This window comes from Felis catus, chromosome B1 (assembly GCF_018350175.1).
Source record: "Felis catus isolate Fca126 chromosome B1, F.catus_Fca126_mat1.0, whole genome shotgun sequence".
NCBI lineage: Eukaryota > Metazoa > Chordata > Mammalia > Carnivora > Felidae > Felis > Felis catus.
In genome coordinates this window covers 131,667,495-131,688,308 of record NC_058371.1, presented here as the reverse complement: position 1 = coordinate 131,688,308, position 20,814 = coordinate 131,667,495, and the positions used below count along the sequence as shown (strand labels likewise).

At 36.8% G+C, this 20,814-nt stretch overlaps 1 protein-coding gene across 7 annotated transcripts in view; it reads right to left on the bottom strand.

The window, feature by feature from the left end:
- FAM13A (family with sequence similarity 13 member A) overlaps positions 1-20,814 on the bottom strand; it is a 347,254-nt gene that overhangs the window by 298,056 nt on the left and 28,384 nt on the right. For all 7 annotated transcript variants that reach the window (XM_045056104.1, XM_045056103.1, XM_045056102.1 and 4 more), the window contains exons 2-3: positions 16,205-16,394; positions 8,489-8,698 (exon numbers count right to left, since the gene is read on the bottom strand). In XM_045056104.1, coding sequence (XP_044912039.1) covers positions 8,489-8,698; positions 16,205-16,394 — 400 coding nt within the window. The remainder of the gene's footprint in view (positions 1-8,488; positions 8,699-16,204; positions 16,395-20,814) is intronic.

Here is a 20,814-nt window from a genome sequence, read left to right as displayed (position 1 = left end):
ATTATTTGAAAAGCTTTGAAAGGTTAGTGGATTTATTGGAAAATTTTTGCAGTTTGAAAAAATCTGCAGATAGGTTTATAGAAAATTATGTGAGTGAAAATGTAAGACACATAACATCTCACACACACACACACACACACATACCCTTATGTAGTCATAACAAGTCAAATATTAATTAGGACATCAACTAAACTTGTGATACAACAGTACTGGGAGAAATTGCTCGTTGGAAGAGACAATGTAACAGCTAATTCTACATATTTCATAAGCAGAAGTGATGATATAATGTCTGCAAGAAATTAAGATATAACATTGTAAGAATATTCGCAAATGGAAGCAAATACCAAGGAACAGCTAAATAAATGAAATCTGATTTCCTCTAGGAAAGAATTGAGGACTTCCAAAGGGTGTGTAGGGGTTGGCTGGTTTTCCTTACTAGTCTCTTAATTTCATTTGATTTTTGTTAAAGAACTATATGCATCTATTACATAAAATAATTTCTTTTAATAAAGGAAAAATATGTCCAAGAGAATGAAGATGTATTTTAAGAAAGTAATAAAGTTATTTAGGAATTGGCATTTCAGCATTTGATTAATTTTATTGAAAGATTACCAAATCCAACTAGATTTACATCCCACCCAACACATTCACTACGCTTACTGTTGGAATCATGTGCCTGTTTTCCAAACACCTCTGTTCATGTAATCCTCTCTTCCTAGATTACACACTACCTATGGGAATTCTACCAGTCATCCAAAGCCCAGGTGAAGTACTACCTTCCTCTGATCATCTGTTTTAGAAGGGATCCCTCTCCTTCTCAACCCTACTTCTATTCCGTGTATCCTGGCTCACTATTACTTCTTCTATTCCCAAACAAAACTGGAAGCTCATTGCTGGCAGGACAGTACCCTAATTTTTTATGGGAGCAATAGTAAAGCAAATGCCTTCACCTCAAAAACTGAGAAGAAATTTTTATTTTTGAGTGAGTGAGTGAGTGAGAGAGAGAGAGAGAGAGAGAGAGAGATCATGAGAAGGGGAGGGAGCAGAGAGAGAGAGGGAGAGAGAATCCTAAGCAAGATCTGCACTGTGAGTGCAGAGCCTGAAGTGGGGCTTGAACTCAATGAACTGTGAGATCATGACCTGAGCTGACATCAGAAGTCAGATACTTAACCAATTGAGCCACCCAGGCAGTCCTAGAAGGAATTTTTTAATTGCCAATTTCTTTTTTTTTTTTTAATATTTATTTATTTTTGAGACAGAGAGAGACAGAGCATGAACAGGGGGAGGGTCAGAGAGAGAGGGAGACACAGAATCTGAAGCAGGCTCCAGGCTCTGAGCTGTCAGCACAGAGCCCGACGCGGGGCTCGAACTCACGGACCGTGAGATCATGACCTGAGCCGAAGTCGGACGCTTAACTGACTGAGCCACCCAGGTGCCCCTAATTGCCAATTTCATATACATAACAGGCAATGTTTATTTGCAGGCTTCAATTTCCATTAAAATCATATAACAAACAAAATAAAAATTAACTGGCAGTCAATACAAAAACATTCCCAAGTCCATCTTGTGTGATTTGCCAACTCAAGCAATAATCAAAAGTACAAGTAGTTTCAATTAATTTGGGTAAGAATTTTGAAATCCTTACTTGAACCCCAAACTGTAGCCTTTTGTTACTATTTTCTACTCTTTCTTAATTATTAGGCAGGAAGTGTACTTATTCTTCTATAACACTTTTGTGATTTTTTTTTTTAAGAGATGGAAAAGGTAGGATACAGAAAAGGTAAAGAGACCAGGGTTAAGCTTGAAAGTAAAGAAGTGGGGGGAACTGCACTAAATGGCTTGCCTTCTTATAATCAAGAAAACAAAAGGCAGAGGCACAGGCTGAGGATGAACTGGGACATAAGCATGGGGGAAGGAAGACTACTATGAAAATGTGGATTCCTACATCCCATCTCTATAGAGGATGATTTAATTGGCATATGACAGGACTTGATCTCTGGGAATTTTCAAAGCTTCCCAGGTAATTCTTATGGGCTGCCACAGCTTAACATTTATTAAATGGCTTAACATTTATTAAATATTTATTTATTTTTGTTCTCAATTTTGCATGGATAATCTCAGTTTCCCCGATAAGCTCAGGAAGTAAATACTACTTTAAAGGTTAAGGAAAGGCTAGGGAAACTAGGAGTGGTGGTTTTAAAATGTCCACAAAGACTAACACTTTCCCCTTTAAAAGAGGGCACCAAATCCTCCTCCCCTTGAATACAGGCCAAATTCATGACTTGATCTTCATGAATAGAACATGGTACGAATGGTGCTGCTTGTCTTCTGAGGCTCAGTCACTGAAAGGATGGCTTTCATCTCTTTCGAGTTGGTCATACCAGGGGAAGCCAGCCAGCAGCCAATGGGAGAGATTGACAGAAAACGGAGCTGTGGCCTCTCACCAAGAGCCAGCACTAAACTGCCAGCCACGTAAGGGAATCACCTTGGAAGCACATCTTCCAGCCCCAGTTAAGCTTTCCGATAATTGCAGCCCTTGACGGTTCTGGACCACAACTTCCTGGCAGACTCTGAACCAGCACTGTCCAGCTAAATCACACCTAAACTCCCAACCCACAGAAACAGTGAAGGAAAATAAGTGTTTACTGTAGTTTTAAGCCACTAAGTTTTAGAACAATTGTTACATAGCAATAGATAGCTAATCACTAAGGCACAAGGTTCATTTGATCATATTCATGCAGCTAACAAAAGGCAAATGGAGATTTGAAACTAGTCAGAAAGGATCCAGATCTTCTGCTCTAAGCCATGTGCTAGAATTTCTTTCTTCAAAATGAAGATTATCCTGCCTATACCTTATTAGAGCTGGTGCTGGAATTAAAAGATACTATATAAATAAAACATCTGCAGCTATTAAACTGAATAGTGAGTAGGTACTCAGCATCTATTATTACCACTAAAAGACATAAATTCTTAAAGAGAATATTAAAACAGGGACAGAAAACACACAAGAAATTATCTATATAAAGGAAACATACCCCCATAAAAAGTTTTCCCATGGCAGATCATTTATTTTAAATTCATTTGTTACTTCTAGGTGTGCTAGTCCTTTAAAACTTCTAGAACAAAATCATCAATTCTGTAGTAATGTCTCACCTAATTAGCATCCACTACAGGATTTTGCTACTTTTTACTCATATACCTATCAATTGCTATACATTTTTAAAAACAGTGTTATGGACTAAACTTTGTCCATACAAAACACACAGGTTGAAGCTTTAACCCCCAAACTGACTGTATTTGGAGATAGGGCCTTAAGGTAATTAAGGTCAGATGAGGCCACAAAGGCAGGATCATACTCCAACGTGGTGTCATTGTAAGAAAGGGAAAAGACACCAGGAGAGCTCACACACAGAGAAAAGGCCATATAAGGACACAGTGAGAAGGTTTCATCTGCAAGCCAAGGAGGGAGGTCTTATCAGACACCACCCCTGCAGGCACTTTGATCTTGGACTTCCAGCCTCCAGAACTGTGGTGATAAAATAAATTTCTTTTGTCTGGATGAGTCCACATAGAGGACTATAAAATTCACATCTTTAGCCTTCATCCCTTTCTCCTAAGCACTGACATTCATTTTATTCATCTATTTAAAATAAGCTCCTCTTCATGGCCCAATAAGTACCTTCCCCTCGTGACTTTCATTATCTGTTATTAATGGACCAATTGTCAAGATGCCACACCAGGATCTCTCTTCCTTCTTCAATAGCAACAGCTGGATCTGAGATAGACGATTAATAAAGAGATCACCAGAACCTACCAAGCTAATAGCATTTGAGCCTTTGGCATAAGTCCCAGATCCTACCTGGAGATAGGGAAGGAGCATTAGTCAGCCACAAAACGTTCCTAGAAAGTTCATGTCTATGCTTCCTTTTGGGACAAAAGATCAGGTCTGACAGGCGGAAGCATTTTAATAAGTAAAGGACCCACCCTTGGTACAGACAGAAAAGACTGAATTACTGAAGACAAAAACAAAACAAAACAAAAAACAGCTGCCTTGGGTCTCCTCAAAGCACTGAGTTAGCAGGGAGCTCTCCCTGGTGCTACTTCAACCTAGGCTTAAATCTTTCTTCCTGATTTATTAGTTTCTATTCACAACAGTGTGACAAACTGGCCTTCTGGCCCTGTGGCCCTCCTCAGAGGTATGGGCATCAGGATCCAGCCACCGCACTACCCCTCCCGTTCTTCAAGTCACATAAACTCAAAACCTTCTGGTTATCTTTGACCCCTTTCTTAATCTCATTATCTAACTATTGGCCACCCTGTTCTGTTTATGTTTTCTTTAATATTCCATTACCAGTTTCTGTTGAGATGCTGAGAAAGTTCTGGAGATGGATAGGAATGCACTTAATGCCACAGAGGTGTGCAGGTAAAAGTGGGTAAATAGTCAACTTTATATTACATGTATTTACCTCAATTAAAAAAAAAATTCCACTGCCAATTATTTGTCAGACACATGTCCTTAGCATGGAGACCTCCGTTTCCGCCAGTCTTCTAGATATTCTCCCTGCACGCAGCCTCTTCCCATCCATCCATCTTACATAGCATCACTTAAAATACTGCTTCCATCCTACGACTTCTTTCTTCAAAAATTTACTGTTTGTAGGTTAATATTAATTCCTTAACCTAACATTCGATACGCTCTACCATCTAGTCTCATTCTACTTTTTAGGCAATATCATGTGCTAATCTCCTGTAGCTACCTACTGACAGCTCTGCCAGACATTTCTCTTTTCCACGGACAATGTTTTTGTGTTCGTGCCCTTTTCCTCACCTGGATGATTTTCCTCTCCATCCAAAGTCATCTTATGCACCCCAGTTTACTTTTTCCACAAAGTGTTCTCTGACCACCATAATCCAGACTGATTTCCCCTCTCTTCTTGTTACCACTGACAGGATATTCTTAATACTCATTTGAAGAACTGTAGAATGTATACCACACACATTCTACCTCCTCCAATCACACACTCCTTGAAGTCAGGATGTTTAATCTTTTATTTCTTGGTATCATTCTGTATCCAAGTAGAAGGTACTAAATAAATATTGATGGACTGATCCAATTCCAACTCACCAAGTAAGAAAAAAAAATCTGTTGTGAGATAGAGATACTTGTATTTATATTACAGAAGATTTCTAACAGGGAACTTTCAGATAAAGGGGTTTCTAGTTAATCCTAAATGAAATGAATGCTATCCTAAAACCTTTTTATTGCTTGCAATCCACATCTATTCCCAAAACATATGTGCGATTATTAAAATAAAAACTAGACATGTTACTGGCCCACCAAGATAAGGATAAGAAAAAAAAAAAATGGAACACTGCCAAGCTGAGGCAATTAAGCTAAAACCTCAATCAAGAAAAGTGAGTAGTCGAAGTGGGAGGGAAGTTTAACATGGCAACAAGAAAGGATGATCACTCAAGTCCTTTATGGCCTCTCTTCAGTGTGAATTGTCTAAACCAGGGCTTTGACTCAAGCAAAAGGTTCTGGCAGACATCAACTTTAGTTGGAAGTTTTTGATAAACATCTGGTATGCAGAAATCTTGGTATGCTAACCTAAAATAGAATCTCAGAACTTCAGACCTCAGTCAAGTCTGAAGTTGAAAATCTGTTATTAGTGAAAGAATCTCAATGGTGTCCTTCCACCCAGAGGTCATTGTTGGTTTACATGATCAAAAGATGACCTAGAGCAGCAGGGATGCTTCCATGCAGCATTCAGACTATCCTCAATGCAACTGTTGGTTTAGCTTCAATGTCTTGGAAAAATACCTAGTTGAGGCTCCAGAATTCTGTAAAGCATGAAAGAGAGGATCTTGATCTGGAAAACTAAGTATATTCAATGATCAAATAGCTTGCTCTTTACACAGGATAGAACTCAAAGGCCCTTAACACTTTTTAGAAAAGAAATCTGGCAGAGGGTTGTGACAGAATCTAAAAGCTGCTTAATCTGTTGTCATGAGGACTGAAATATAAAAGCAGGGTAGTTTTTACTAAGGAAGTTTTATCAAAATAATGTCTAGTGAAAAAGGGGAGAGGAGAATATAACTGGCCAAGTGTAACATTTGCCTTTAGTGAGTCTGTGAAGAGCCTTGCCGCTTCCAGCTTTCGAGTGACCTGTTGTCACGTGTACCCTCTTCTCTAAGAATACCGTATACAGCAGAAACCAACAGAAGCACCACTGCTTTTCTTTCTTTTTCCACCACCTGAATTAGGAAAGAAAAATTTATTTTCAAGAGGCTATACTGTCTGATACCTAAAGCATACTTTCTTTCCTCCCCTCACTTAGCAGCTTATCACTAGTAGGTACCTTCATTAATACTTCCTTTATTGAACCTACCAGATGTAGCCCCAGAGGTTTTCAGGAAATGAGAGACTACCACCATTAAGGCAAATGTTAGGGTCTCTGCCCCATTTAGAATTTGTTATTTGTGCATAATCACACAACTGCTTGAGTATATAGCCAGTCTTACGTTTAAAATGACAGCATTTGCTTTTTGGCCATCAGGGAAAGAGGTCATGAATGAAAACATATTGTACAAAGACCAAAATTATTACAAAATATCACTACAATGTAATTAATAAAAATAAAACAGTGCATTCTCCTAATCAAATGTAAGCTGTTCTAAGAAACGTGATAAAACCTTTTAAAATTCACAAGTATTCACAAGTATTAATATTAGTATCTAATATTAAGACATAATACTAAGAAAGATTCTTAATACTATATATTTGATTCTTAATTATTTTGTATAAAGCACATATTTAAATCTTCAACTAGCTTTTGTAGCAATTATTTTTAAATGATTTTCAGAAATTTATTTAATTATTTAATCATTTATTTTTATATTTATCATTTATGTTATATATTATATTATATTATATTATATTATATATTATATTTATATCATTTATATTTAATCATTTAATTATATTTAAATGATTTTCAGAAATTTAATATCTCCATGACAAGGATAATATGTTCCTTACCAGAATCATTTAGGGAGTAATGTTTACCCCCTTAAAATCCTCACACATGTAAACGTGAAAAAGTTGTTTGTTTTTTTTTAGTTTTTTTTTTAATGTTTGTTTTTAGAGAGAAAGACAGAGTGCAAGCTGGGGAAGGGCAGAGAGAGAGAGAGACAGAATCTGAAGCAAGCTCCAGGCTCTGAGCTGTCAGCACAGAGCCTGATGAGGGGCTCGAACTCACAAACTGTGAGATCATGACCTAAGCCGAAGTAGGAAGCTTAACCAACTGAGCCACCCGGTGCCTCAGAAAGTTCAGTTTCTAATGAACAAGCCTCCAATATGGCACTTGCACTTACTGATATAGAAAGCTTAAAATACTGAAATAACCAGAACAAATGGTTCTGTATTTTATACTTTCATACATAATCATGATTTTTCAAATAGAATACAACGTACAACATGGCCTTCTAGCATACCCATTCTTTAGTACATATACTACATGAGAATAATTACTCTGCTACTTTAGAGGAATGTGGCTTTAAGTAACATACTTTTTAATCTGGCAATTAACACTCTTACAAATATATTTTCTCTTTTTCACTCTAACTTGGCAAAAATAAGAATAAAATGGCTTTTCAAGACTAAATCATTGTTCTTACTATATTTAGGAAGGAGAACTAAATAATGATTATGCCTATAGTTACTACCTTGACTTCACTCATATGAGGACTTTAAGATACAAAACAGATGAACATAGGGGAAGAGAAGCAAAAATAATATAAGAACAGGGAGGGAGACAAAACATAAAAGACTTAAATATAGAGAACAGAGGGTTACTGGAGGGGTTGAGGGAGGGGGGATGGCTAAATGGGTAAGGGGCATTAAGGAATCTACTCCTGAAATCATTGTTGTGCTATATGCTAACCAACTTGGATGTAAATTAAAAAAATAAATAAAAATACCAAAACAAAAAAAAAAAATGAAGTTTCTTCACTTAAGATCACTTCATCATGCAATCAAAAATCAATTTTCCTCCAGTTGTGTAAAAGGAACACAGTAGTTTTAGGACTCAATCTTGCTTAGGTGAGAAACACAGCCCACTGTTGACCCTCCAGTCTCAAAGGTCACTAACCAAATACAACTTAATTAATATCTCCTACAGAATTTAATGCCTTATTTCCACTCCTTCTATGATAGCTACTCGCCAGAAAAGAATTTCTCTGGCCCACAAACATTACAGATTTTCAGTATTAGTACACTTAATGATGGCATTTCATAATCTGTTTAGTATTATTTTAGGGTAGAAAATGAGGGCCTAGAGTAAAATAGAAAAATGGATGTTGTGGAGAAACCACTAATATTTAAAAGTTTCTCTTAATATTTGAAATTTAGGTGTTTAATATTTAAAGGCTTAGTTTTAACCGAAACATAAAGCCGCCTGAAGTGCTGGATGTATTTAAGTGCACTAACCCTGGAAGAGTTGAATGAATCGAGGCTGTAGGGCCGAGGTGATCACGCGCTCTGGCAGCTCCCTCAGGAAGAGCTTTAACAGACTGGCTGCTGAGCAGACGTCCCCGTCTTTCCCGAGCTCCACCGGCACTCCGCTCTCAAACTTCCATCGGAGCTGTTCCACCACCTTTACGTTGCCATTCACCCTAAAAAGGCCTTCCTGGGTGAGTCCTGGGGCAGGTGAGCAGACATGCAAGAAAAGAAATAGAGGTCTCTCGCAAACAGACACTAAAACTCTAAAGAACCATAACAACAACAGAAAATAAATTTCAGTGCAGGATTTTCCAAATAATTATCACCTACTGGGAGGTGTTGATATTTTACAAAGATGCTTTGCTAGAATAATAAATTTTCAAATCTACTATGTATCAACTAAAAAGATCATATAGGATTGTGATAAAAGCTGACCTCTAAAAATAAGGTTAGGACACATAGAAACCTAGAACAAATGCTCTTCTACAAAGAAACTGCATTTATAACCTTCTGTAGTACATAACAGAAACTGACCCTGGGCTCCAACAGCACCTTAGCATTTTGAAAACAACTATGTGAGGAAAAAAAAAAAAAAAACAACTAACACGTATGTGAGAAACTTAACTGTATGTGATTACCTTTGTAATAAATAAGAAATATTTCCTTTGTAATCACTAAATTCAGAGGATAACACTCTATGAGACTATAAAGTAGTATAAGACAAGATCCTTGCCGTCCCCCAATTGATGGGGGATCTTATTGTCAGCTGGAGCAGCAGAGAAGCCTCCATAAAAGAGCCTTTGGCTGCTGTGCACCATCTTTGGCGAAAGCATCAGGAAGACTGGGGCTGATAAACTGTGAAGTTAATGCAGTTTAAGCTTCAGGGCCCCTCATTTATTTAGGCTCTTTCCAATGTTCTGTCCCTAATTGTGTATTCTTAACTTTGTATTCTTTTTCCTAAAAAGGGCCCTCAAAGGGTTAAAGAGCAGGACACAGAAAACTGTGATTCATCCCTGAAAAAGAATGAATATATGAATTGCAGAGACAGGACAGCATAAAGGAAGACAAACAGATGAAAATGTGGAGAGTTTTTGTCAAAGAGTGACAGGGTCATAAAATGGAAGAAATGGGATAGAGCCACAAATATCAAGTTCAAGAGTGAAGACATGGGGCTCTTGGCTAGCTCAGCTGGTAGTGCATGTGACCCTTGACCTCAGGGTCATGAGACTGAGCCCCACAATGGGCATAGAGCCTACTTGAAAAACAAGCGAAGACTGGGGTGCCTGGGTGGCGCAGTCGGTTAAGCGTCCGACTTCAGCCAGGTCATGATCTCGCGGTCCGTGAGTTCGAGCCCCGCGTCAGGCTCTGGGCTGATGGCTCAGAGCCTGGAGCCTGTTTCCGATTCTGTGTCTCCCTCTCTCTCTGCCCCTCCCCTGTTCATGCTCTGTCTCTCTCTGTCCCAAAAATAAATAAAAACGCTGAAAAAAAAATTTAAAAAAAAAAAAAGAAAAAAAAAAGAAAAACAAGCGAAGACTTTATCATGAGAGCATTAAGGAGTAGGGGGAACATGATAAAATCAAGGGGTAAGGAGGATCTTGCTAGCTAAGTAGAGAATGGAGAGGGCAGAAAGCTTGCCTTAGGGAACCACATTTTACTTTAAGGCAGTAAGACAGATTCTGGTGGGAAGGAAGTGAAAAGTAGAGAAAAAAGATGATTTGGTAACTTAGTACAAAAAGGAAATAAGGAAGAGTTGAAAGGTAGTTTTAAGGTTTACAAACCAGGAATCCAGGAAAAAGCACTGTAAAGGATAAGGTGAAGTGGGGGTGAGAGACACAGGTTCAGGGGAAAGGTAATGATTTCCAGCTCAGTGTACTGGGGTTTAAGGAGACAGAACACCATGTAAGAAAGTAAGCCAGCCTGTAGGGGCATGCTGAAGGTATAAGAAACAATCTTTCTAGTAAAGAGCAACCCAAGGACTCAACTGCACCACTCTTCTTTTGAGAGTCTAATGGTGAAATTTAGCAATGACTTAGGGCACTGAAGCCCATTAGAATTATTCAGATGTGAGCTGTTTGTTTATATCAGCTTTCGTTTCTTTCTCTTACATGCTAGTTGTATTGTTCTTTCTAAAGAAAAAGAAGAAAGCTAATTTCATTTTAATTTGTAATTTGATAAAAAATTTTATGAACCCTTCAACTTAAAAAATATTTAATGAGTACTTAGTATTGTGTTAAGAAACTTAAAAAAAAATCTTTGAAAAAATAAATTCAAACACTACCATTATCCTTACAGAGTTCATAGGCTGGTAAGATGTTTGCATTTATTTTATTATTTTTTTATCAATTTTTTTCAATGTTTATTTATTTTTAAGATACAGAAGGAGACGAAGTACAAGCAGGGGAAGGGCAGGGAGAAGGGGAGACACAGAATCTGAAGCAGGCTGCAGGCTCTGAGCGGTCAGCACAGAGCCTGACGTGGGTCTCAAATTCACGAACCATGAGATCATGACCTGAGCCACACTGGAAGCCTTAACCGGCTGAGCCACCCAGGAGCCCCAAGATATCTGCATAATGTATATGTATGTATATTTATACCTATATGTGTATATACATATATGCACATATTTATACACGTGTGTGTGTGTGTGTGTGTTTATAATTTGGATATCAAAAGTTGACATGAATTTTAGCTCCAATTTTGACAAAAGTTTGGGAAACCAGAGAGGATATTTGAAGTATTTTAACAACCAATATGACCAGGGCACCATGTAATGAGAGGAAATACCAGCCAGTATGTGTGGTAGGCAGCTTCTCAAATCACCCTAGTGATGCCCATCTCCTGGTTTCCACACCCATGTGTAATCCCTTCCCCTCGCCTGTGATCTGGATCTAATGACTTGCTTCTAACAGAATATAACAAACAAAATTATATTAAGGTTCTAATCTTGTGTTTGAAATTAGGTTATAAAAGACTGATGTTCATCTTACTTCTCTCTCTGGCTTTGCTGGCTTGCTCACTCTGATGAATCAGCTGTTTTTTATTTTGTTAGCTATTTTATGAAGAGGTCCATGTGGCAAGGAACTGAGGGCGGTTTCTGGACAGCAGCCAGTGAGTAACTGAGACCCTCAGGTCAACAGTCCACAAGGAACTGAATCCTGCTAACAACCACGTGAGTGAACTTGGAAGTGAACCCTCTCCTAGTCAAGTACTATTATGACTGCAGCTTTATAAGAGACCCTAAGACAGAAAGCACAACTAAACCGTGCCCAAATTCCTGACCCACAGAAACTGAGATAATAAATACTGCTGTTTTAAAGCTACTGTGCTTTGGGGTAATCTGTTACACAGCAACAGTTAACTATTATGATATGACATTCTCTTGAATATTGAAGAATATCAGTTATTGAGAGACTTCCTGTTTAACTCATTTTTAAAGCTTTCAAGGTTTATTTCTTCCATTCTACCAGCTTTATCTATAACTTCACAATTGTGTACTGCCATCAAGCAGATAGCACCCCCAAAAGAGAATCCCATCCCAAGGCCCAAATCATGAAATTTTAGAGTTTTGCATCCCAGTCCTGTATCTACCCAGCTCTGCAGCTTTTTCTTGGCTAGCAAATGCCTCTTGGACCTGATTTCACAGTGTTTTTCTAGCTTTGACCTTAAGGTTTTCTTTTCCAACAAGGCTTTTTGACCCTTCCCTCAAATAAATATTTCCAGTTATTCGAAAATAACTACCCAGCTCCGAGAACTAGCTTTGGTTTTCAAGGTCCCTGATCCCACTGGCCTTTACTGGTGGAAAGATAAGGTATAAATGGAAGTCACTTAATGCTTCTCAGTTATTTTTTTCTGACCCTATTTCATATGTTTGTATGACCCTCTCCCCTCAAAAACATCTCTCACCCAAACAATTCTTATACCCAGTGATTTTCAACTAGGGACAATTTACCCTTGGACAAGGCTCCATTATACTCTGGGGAAAAGATCCATACAGTTTCTTAAAAAGCCCCTTATGGATTTATAATATATCCAGTACCCATGAGGCTTATCAGATTATGCAATCTCTCAATTTTCCTACTCTAAATTCTTAGGAAATGATGATTTTAAAAGAAATGTCCAGAGGAAGGAGATGTTAGAAGGCTTTGTGGAGTTACTCTCCTATATTTCTGGGATTCCTTTATATTCGATTTCAGGAGTTATGGGATAAACATCATGAAGCAATAACTTAATTATTGGTTTAAAAATGAAAGAATTATATAAACTAAAATGTATCTACATCATTGATTGTCACTTTTCCATACAACTGAGGTATTTATTTCAAAATAGTATGCATACGTCGTTAGAAACTAAGTGTGCCATAAGTCAGAATTTGCTTAACTGGCATGCTTTGCAAAATAAACATAAAAAAAAAAAAGGGGGGGCGCCTGGGTGGTTCATTTGGTTAAGCATCAACTTTGGTTCAGGTCATGTTCTCATGGTTTGTGAGTTTGAACCCCGCGTCGAGCTCTGTGCTCACAGCTCAGAGCCTGGAACCTGCTTTGGATCCTGTGTCACCCTCTCTCTATGCCCCTCCCCCACTCGTGCTCTCTCAAAAATAAAATAAACAATTTTTTTTTTTTTTTAAACTGGAACACTTTGGCCCAGAAAGTACTAGGACAGTACATGAGCATATTCTGCCACCTGGTGGTAGATGGAGAGTCCTACACTATTTAAAATGGTACATTCCACAGTATCTTCATGCTAAAGGAATCCAGTAACATTGTCAACAAGATTAGTTATTTTAAAATAGTGTGAAATGATATGCCTTACAACTTGTAATATTTTCCTTCCAATGGGAAAAAAAATTTTTAAAGGCAAAATATATAAAGAAAAAAAGTTCAGAGTCTTTTTAAAAGCCTTCCTATAAACCTTAACAAACCCTTTTTGTCCTAAAATTCTTTTATAACAAAGAGTTTTCCCTCAAGTTATTAAAGGTCTCCATTTATATTAAACATCAAAGTATGACCCCAGTATCTACCTAGGCTTAAATGATACAACCAATCATTCCTGACGGAGTGCCTATTATATTGTGTAATACACAGTAATACACAATAAATATCTATCTATTGATGTAAAAAAAAAATTAATGAAACTAATTGAAGTATCTTGCTCACAAACTTTATACTACCCTTCAAACTTATACAAGGGTTTTGGTTTATTAACATGATAGTTTCAGACACAATAAGGACCTTTTAGTTGTCTACACAGTAATTAACTATGTGGCCTTTCAAAATATAGGGTAGGTGCCCTACCTACCTTAGCTTGCCAAGCCAAGATTCAGATTCCATGGATCTAAACTATCATCAAGGGATGGATATTCTGAAAATATTCCACTAGAAATTCTATTTCCCATTTCTAGTTAAGAATAGATTTTCTATTTTACATTCCTAATTAAGAATGAATGATTTAGCCCATTAAAATATTTAGTTTGCATTACCTGAATACACCCTGTTAAGGTAGAACTATGGGTAAGATGAAATAGAATATCTAATTCATATTTTGTCAAAATTTCATACAGTGATGCTGTGAATTTAACTGGTTCAACGCTTAGAGTTGATTATAAATGCACATATCCTCTGACCCAGGAGTCTACAGATACGCTCATAGTGCTTGAAATGACACATGTTAAAGTTTAGCCACTGAATCATTGTTTATAGATAGCAAAAGACTGGGTAAAATTCGATATTCATCACCATGTGACTGCTTAAAGAAATACATACATATAGTCAAACATTGTACAAGGGGAAAAAATAATTACATGAATAAAGCTCTTTATGTGATATGGAAAGATCTCCACAATATACTGCTAAATGACTTTCTATAAAGATTCATAACAGTATGGATGATATGCTATATTTATGTTCAAAGGGAAAAAAGAAGATATGCATATATGATTATATATTCATAAAATATCTTCATAGGAATATATCAGACACTAGTGAAGCAATACTATTACTGGGAAGTAATACTGATAATGAATGATCAGGGGACAGGTTTTGGAGGGAGAGATTTTAAATTGTATGTCCTCCTGTATTTTGTATTACATAAGTATATTAACTATTCAATATTTTTTTAAAACTTAAAAACAAAAGTGATTACTACATAAGAGTAATCCCAAGAGGTTATTAGTCATTGTTGGATGAAAGATCAGAACACTGACTATGCTAAAACCAAAATATTTTAAGTAGTCACACTTTGGTATCCAAATGAATAATACTCAACCTTATTTAAGAGATTAAATTAATTACCTAGAGATACTTTGTATCTAAATCAGTAGGACACAGTTTTAATCAATACTGAGTGTTTGAGTCCTTCAAAATCCTAAATTAATATAACCTGTCTTCAAGATCCTCAGGCTGAGGTCCCATCGTCATGCCATGATGTATATGGCACCTTTTTTGTTTAACCTATTTAAAGTATTGTTATAAACCCAGAGCTGTTCTCTAAGAATCCTACCTGTCTGTAGCTTATCATCCTCTAAAAATACAGAGATAGCTCCTATGAAGTAAACATGCAAGCCTGGCTCTTCAGTCTTCAGAACAAAATATCATTTTGGCATCTACATAACTAGTAACCTGGGCAAATAGCTGTTTTTCAGTTAACACAAACACCTGAGCTTCTGAGGTCTGAACTACGTGCCATACCATTCCTGTCACAAGTTGATTCACGTTCCTACAGAGGAACAGATACACTGTGCTTCTCACGTATTCCCAGTGAAGGATCTTAGCGGCAGGTGGGGGCTGGGGGATGGACTCATAATCATCAGAAGATAAGGAAGCAAACTGCACAAAGTACAGAATACCTCTGAAATCTCAAGTTTTAACTTTAAAAATTCCAACTAAGTTTCAGCTCTACTCTGCAGTGAGTCTTTCATGTAGAAATGTTGCTTCAGTATAGAAAATAATGAAAATTCCAAGCTTTTCCCTCAGAATGCTTCCTTCTCAAAACTTCTAAAGCTTATTGATATTTATTATGCAGTTTGGGGTGTTCCCATAATACTGCACCCTCATTTGAAAAGCATGAATATCGAGGATATGAAAGAATTTCTACTTATGCTGGTTTTTAAGTCCTAGCTTAAATAAAATCATTTAAAAAAGCTGTAAGATAGCTCTCAATAACAGATTTATCTTTTTATCATTCAATGAACTATGGTATTCTCCAATTGTTTTACATGCTTAATTATATCACTTCAAAAGTAAATGACCCCCCATAATAGGCTATATATCATACCTTTTTAAACTATCCCTAATGAGCTATGAAAGCAATCAAAGCATCCAGTAAGCTCATGATTGGCCTCAGCTGAAAAAGATACTCCAAAAGTGTTATTACACTAAAAATTAGTATCAGTTGGAATTTAATGAAATCAAGAGAAGTCACTAGTAATATTAGAACAGTGTATTTTAGAACTCAAAACTGGGATCATTCCAAACTAGAAATCTCAACGATTAAATTGGTCCATGGTAAACTGAATAGTACTTTCAAAATTATATTAAGCAGTAATAATGCTCTTAATGTCCTTTTTTAAGGGAAAAGATGTATTACATAATTTGTATCCTAATTAAGGTGTTTTAGGGACTATTCTAATACACTGTGAAGTAGTTCACACAAAAACATTCTTCTTGTATGCGAGAACTGTAAAAACACCAGAATTAAAACATAACTTACCATGTTTCGTCAAATACTCCACTATATCCCCCACTATTGCTGGAATGCCGTTCTCAGTGAGTCCCTGCTGCTGAAGGTCTTGCAGACTGACTCCAAATAGCTTTTTATACGTGGAACTTCTCTGCTCATTTAGTGGCACCGCCACTATCTTTTTCATGTCTTCTTTCAGCCGAACCGCTGCTTTACTTTGCTTAAAAGACCGTAAGAAAAAAGAGCAGTCAGTCATATTTACCACAGGAGGTTGCATGGTGACAGGGGAAACACCTGAATTGAAACAGAAGTGTCTGGAGACCTATAGTAGGGGTCTTTCCTTATTGTTACTTCGACTCCAATCAGAACTACTAACATCTCTCACATGTTGCTGTGTGTTATGAATGGCACATACTGATAGAAAGGTTAAAAGGAATGAAAAATAACGAGAACTCTAAAGCCACAACTTAACTGTAGCTAAGGTAGGGAGCAATACACTGCAGTATCTAAGACAGATTATTACAGTAACCAAGGGGTGGGACTCAGAAGTACCTGGCCAACAGGAAAATAAAACATTTATCAGATTACCGAAACTCCATGCAGATCCCAGAATAAGATTTCTAAAGATTAAAACGTATCTAGATGCCATTTTAAGGTAACTTTAATTTGGAGCCTTAGGAAAAAACGTTTAGGTAGAGTGAACATTCCTCTGATTTAATTATTCTGTGAATATATCTAATCAGTATTTTTTGACACATAAAATCAGTCCAATTCTCATTGAAGTTCAAAATATTCTATCTATGAAACAGCAACATTTCAGGGAGTCACAAACATTTTCAACAAGACTATACATAAGAAAAAAAAATGCAGCTTATGTTTAATTCAAGTTATCACCACAATGGAAAATCCATATAAATTTGTTTCTTCCTTTTAATAGAAATTTGTACTACAAGGGAATGTTATATTAAACCATATTAAAACTTGCCTTTTATAACCGAGGGATTTTCTTTTTAAAGCATATGTACTATATAAATGTTAAGTATCTAAGAGTCTAAACACTGAAAATCTGGAAAGATGCAAACCATTTTCAGATTGGGGGAAACTTTCACTCTTTGAGAATGAATGTGGCAACCAACCAAAGTGTAAATATTGTAAGTGCAGGCTCATTAGTATCTCAAAGAAGAAACCGTACCTCCAGTTTAGAATTGAGGAAACAAAGATCAGAGTTAAGTAATCTGGCACAAGTCACAGAGGTGGGAAGAGAGTGTCATCCTCCTCTAAGACCATGTTCCTCTCCTTACAGTAGATTTATATTAATGTCCTAGTGTAGTTCGTATGTAATTACAGTAACATACTATGATAAATCCTATATACTGTATGACCCAAATAATGACACAAAGTTAATTCTACAATCTTGATTTTGAGTAGGCTCCCTGTATCCTCAGTTTGAATCTATAACCTACAGAATCAAACCAACTTCCACAGAGATATATGCATCTTTTTAAAAAAGTATTTATTTAAATCCAAGTTAGTTATTTTACAGGGTAGCATTGGTTTCAGGAGAACCCAGTGATTCATCACCTACATATGATACCCAGTGCTCATACCAACAAGTGCCCTCCTTAATGTCCATCCCCCACCCAACACTCCTTCAGCAATCCTCAGTTTGTTCTCTGTATTTAGGAGTCTCTTATGGGGGCAGCTGGGTGGCTCCGTTGGTTAAGTGTCTGACTTTGGCTCAGGTCATGATCTCGGGTTCGTGAGTTCAAGAACCACATCAGGTCTGTGCTGACAGCTCAGAGCCTGTAGCCTGCTTTGGATTCTCTCACTCAAAAACAAACATTAAAAAAATTATTAAAAAGTCTCTTATGGATTGCCTCTCTCTCTGTTTTCATCTTATTTTTCCTTCCCTTCCCCTATGTTCGTCTATTTCTTAAATTCTATATATGAATGAAATCATAGGATGTTTGTCTTTCTCTGACTTATTTCGCTTAGCATAACACACTCCAGTTCCATCCACATTGTTGCAAATGGCAAGATTTCATTCTATTCGATTGCCAAGTAGTATTCCACTGTATATTTATACCACATCTTTTGTATCCATTCATCAGTCGATGGATATCTGGGATCTTTCTGTAATTTGGCTATTGCTGACAGTGCTGCTATAAACGTTCATATTTGAAAGCCAGATTTTTTCTAGTGAAAATTCTGCAAATGTAAAGTTACAATAGAGACTTAGTATCTATTAATACAGATAGCTAGCTACTATAGAGTAGTAGTATGGGCAATTATTATAATCTGTTACCAAAGAAATTATGAATTTATTAATTAAGCCAAATTTGTAACAGCTAGTCATTTTTTTGTGTGTGGGTTTAAAAACCTATCAATCTCCTTCAACTGAACATAGGAGAAATTTCAGTCATCCAGGTATAGCTGGTGAGCAAGAAGCCAAAAAAGTAACTAGTATTTAATGAAAACTTTGAAAATACTCTCAATATGTAGCATTAAAAATAGCTGACAATATAAGGTTAAATCATACACATTTTATCTTACTTTTGTTTTGTCTTCTTACAGAGACAATACATCTTAGTGTTTTATTTTTTTAATATGAAATTTATTTTCAAATTGGTTTCCAACAACACCCAGTGCTCATCCCAACAGGTGCCCTCTTCAATGCCCATCACCCACTTTCCCCTCTCTCCCCTCCCCCCCCATCAACCCTCAGTTTAGTCTCAGTTTTCTAAGAGTTTCTTATGGTTTGGCTCTCTCCCTTTTTTTTTTTTCCTTCCCCTCCCCCATGGTCTTCTGTTAAGTTTCTCAGGATCCACCTAAGAGTGAAAACATATGGTATCTGTCTTTCTCTGTATGACTTATTTCAATTAGCATAACATAGCTTAGTGTTTTAAAGCATGAACTGTGAACCAGGCTTCTTATTTCAAGTCCCATTCTGCTCTAATTAGCTGTGAACCTTAGACAAGCCACTCAACTTATGCGTGCCTATCTCCTGATCTATGAAATGGTGACACTAAGAGTTCCTATCTCATAGGAATATAGGACACTTAAATGAATTCATATACATAAAGGAATGAGAAGAGTATGTGGAACACTCATTAACTAGGGATTATTATAAATCATCACAACCACCATCATCATCATCATCATCCTTCTTCCAGGACATTATTCTGATTTCTTCTTTTAAAAAATGGAGATACACTCGATTATTTCCATACTCAATGTGTGTCTAAAGTTTGCTGTTTAAGAAGGCATCATGGTTGGCTCATGTTTGGTTGGTAGTCTGATGATCTAATCATTCTCTCTATATTTCTCATCTCCTAAAATATGTAAGAATGACTTTTGAATGATAAAGATAAAATAATTTTGTATAGAGGCACCTGGGTGGCTCAGTCGATTAAGCATCCAACTCTTGATTTCAGCTCAGGTCCTGATGTCACGGTTCATGAGTTCGAGCCTCATGTTGGGCTCTGCACTGACAGCATGGAGCCTGTTTGGGATTCTCTCTCTCCCTTTCCCTCCACTCCTCCCCAGCTCACATACACCCTCAAGATAAATAAACTTAAAATAATTTTGTATATATACAAAATTATTTTAAGTTTATTTATGTATAAGAATTCCTTAAGTTTTTATTAGACAGTCAAGACTTCCTTAGAAATCCTGTCTATGTTTAACACCTTGGATTAGTGCTCTTTCTGTTAAAAACCCCTGCTCTTCATTCTGTCCTTTACTTGGAACTACAGACCGTATGTTGGGTTTCCTGTTAATAGACAGTGTAGATAAACAATCTTGGCATTATAGATGAGAGAGTTTTCAAGTAAGAGACAGGCAACTGACCTCACAGACTGTGAAGTGACTACAAACGAAGCTACCTGTTAACTCAATATAGAGCCATACCACATAGAAAGTTATATATAATCATAATGAAGGAACCTCTGATTCTTGTTTTTATTTGGTAATATAATTCAGGTTAACGTTTAAAAAATAGTTTTAAAAAAAACCCACAATGAAACAAAGCAGCTGTATTTCCTAAGTCATCAGAATCAATTCCTCAGCGATCAAAAATACATACTATAAAGTCTTGCTCATCTAGCCTAGTTGGTGAAGAAAACAGCTAGTAGGAAGCAATAAATAGTTTAGGCTGAAACTACTATACTACTTCAGTAGGTTATACCTAAAGTGTTAAAAAATATACAACAGCTTATAACAAATATAATTATCCCTTCTGGTAAGTAAGAAATATTCAGTAGTCACTTAGTCATGGAAAAATAAAATAACTGTAGAAATAAAGTCATTTATGGCACAAAAACAGACACATAGACCAATGGAATAGAATAGAAACCCCAGAACTAGACCCACAAGCGTATGGCCAACTCATCTTTGACAAAGCAGGAAAGAACATCCAATGGAAAAAAGACAGCCTCTTTAACAAATGGTGCTGGGAGAACTGGACAGCAACATGCAGAAGGTTGAAACTAGACCACTTTCTCACACCATTCACAAAAATAAACTCAAAATGGATAAAGGACCTAAATGTGAGACAGGAAACCATCAAAACCTTAGAGGAGAAAGCAGGAAAAGACCTCTCTGACCTCAGCCGTAGCAATCTCTTACTCGACACATCCCCA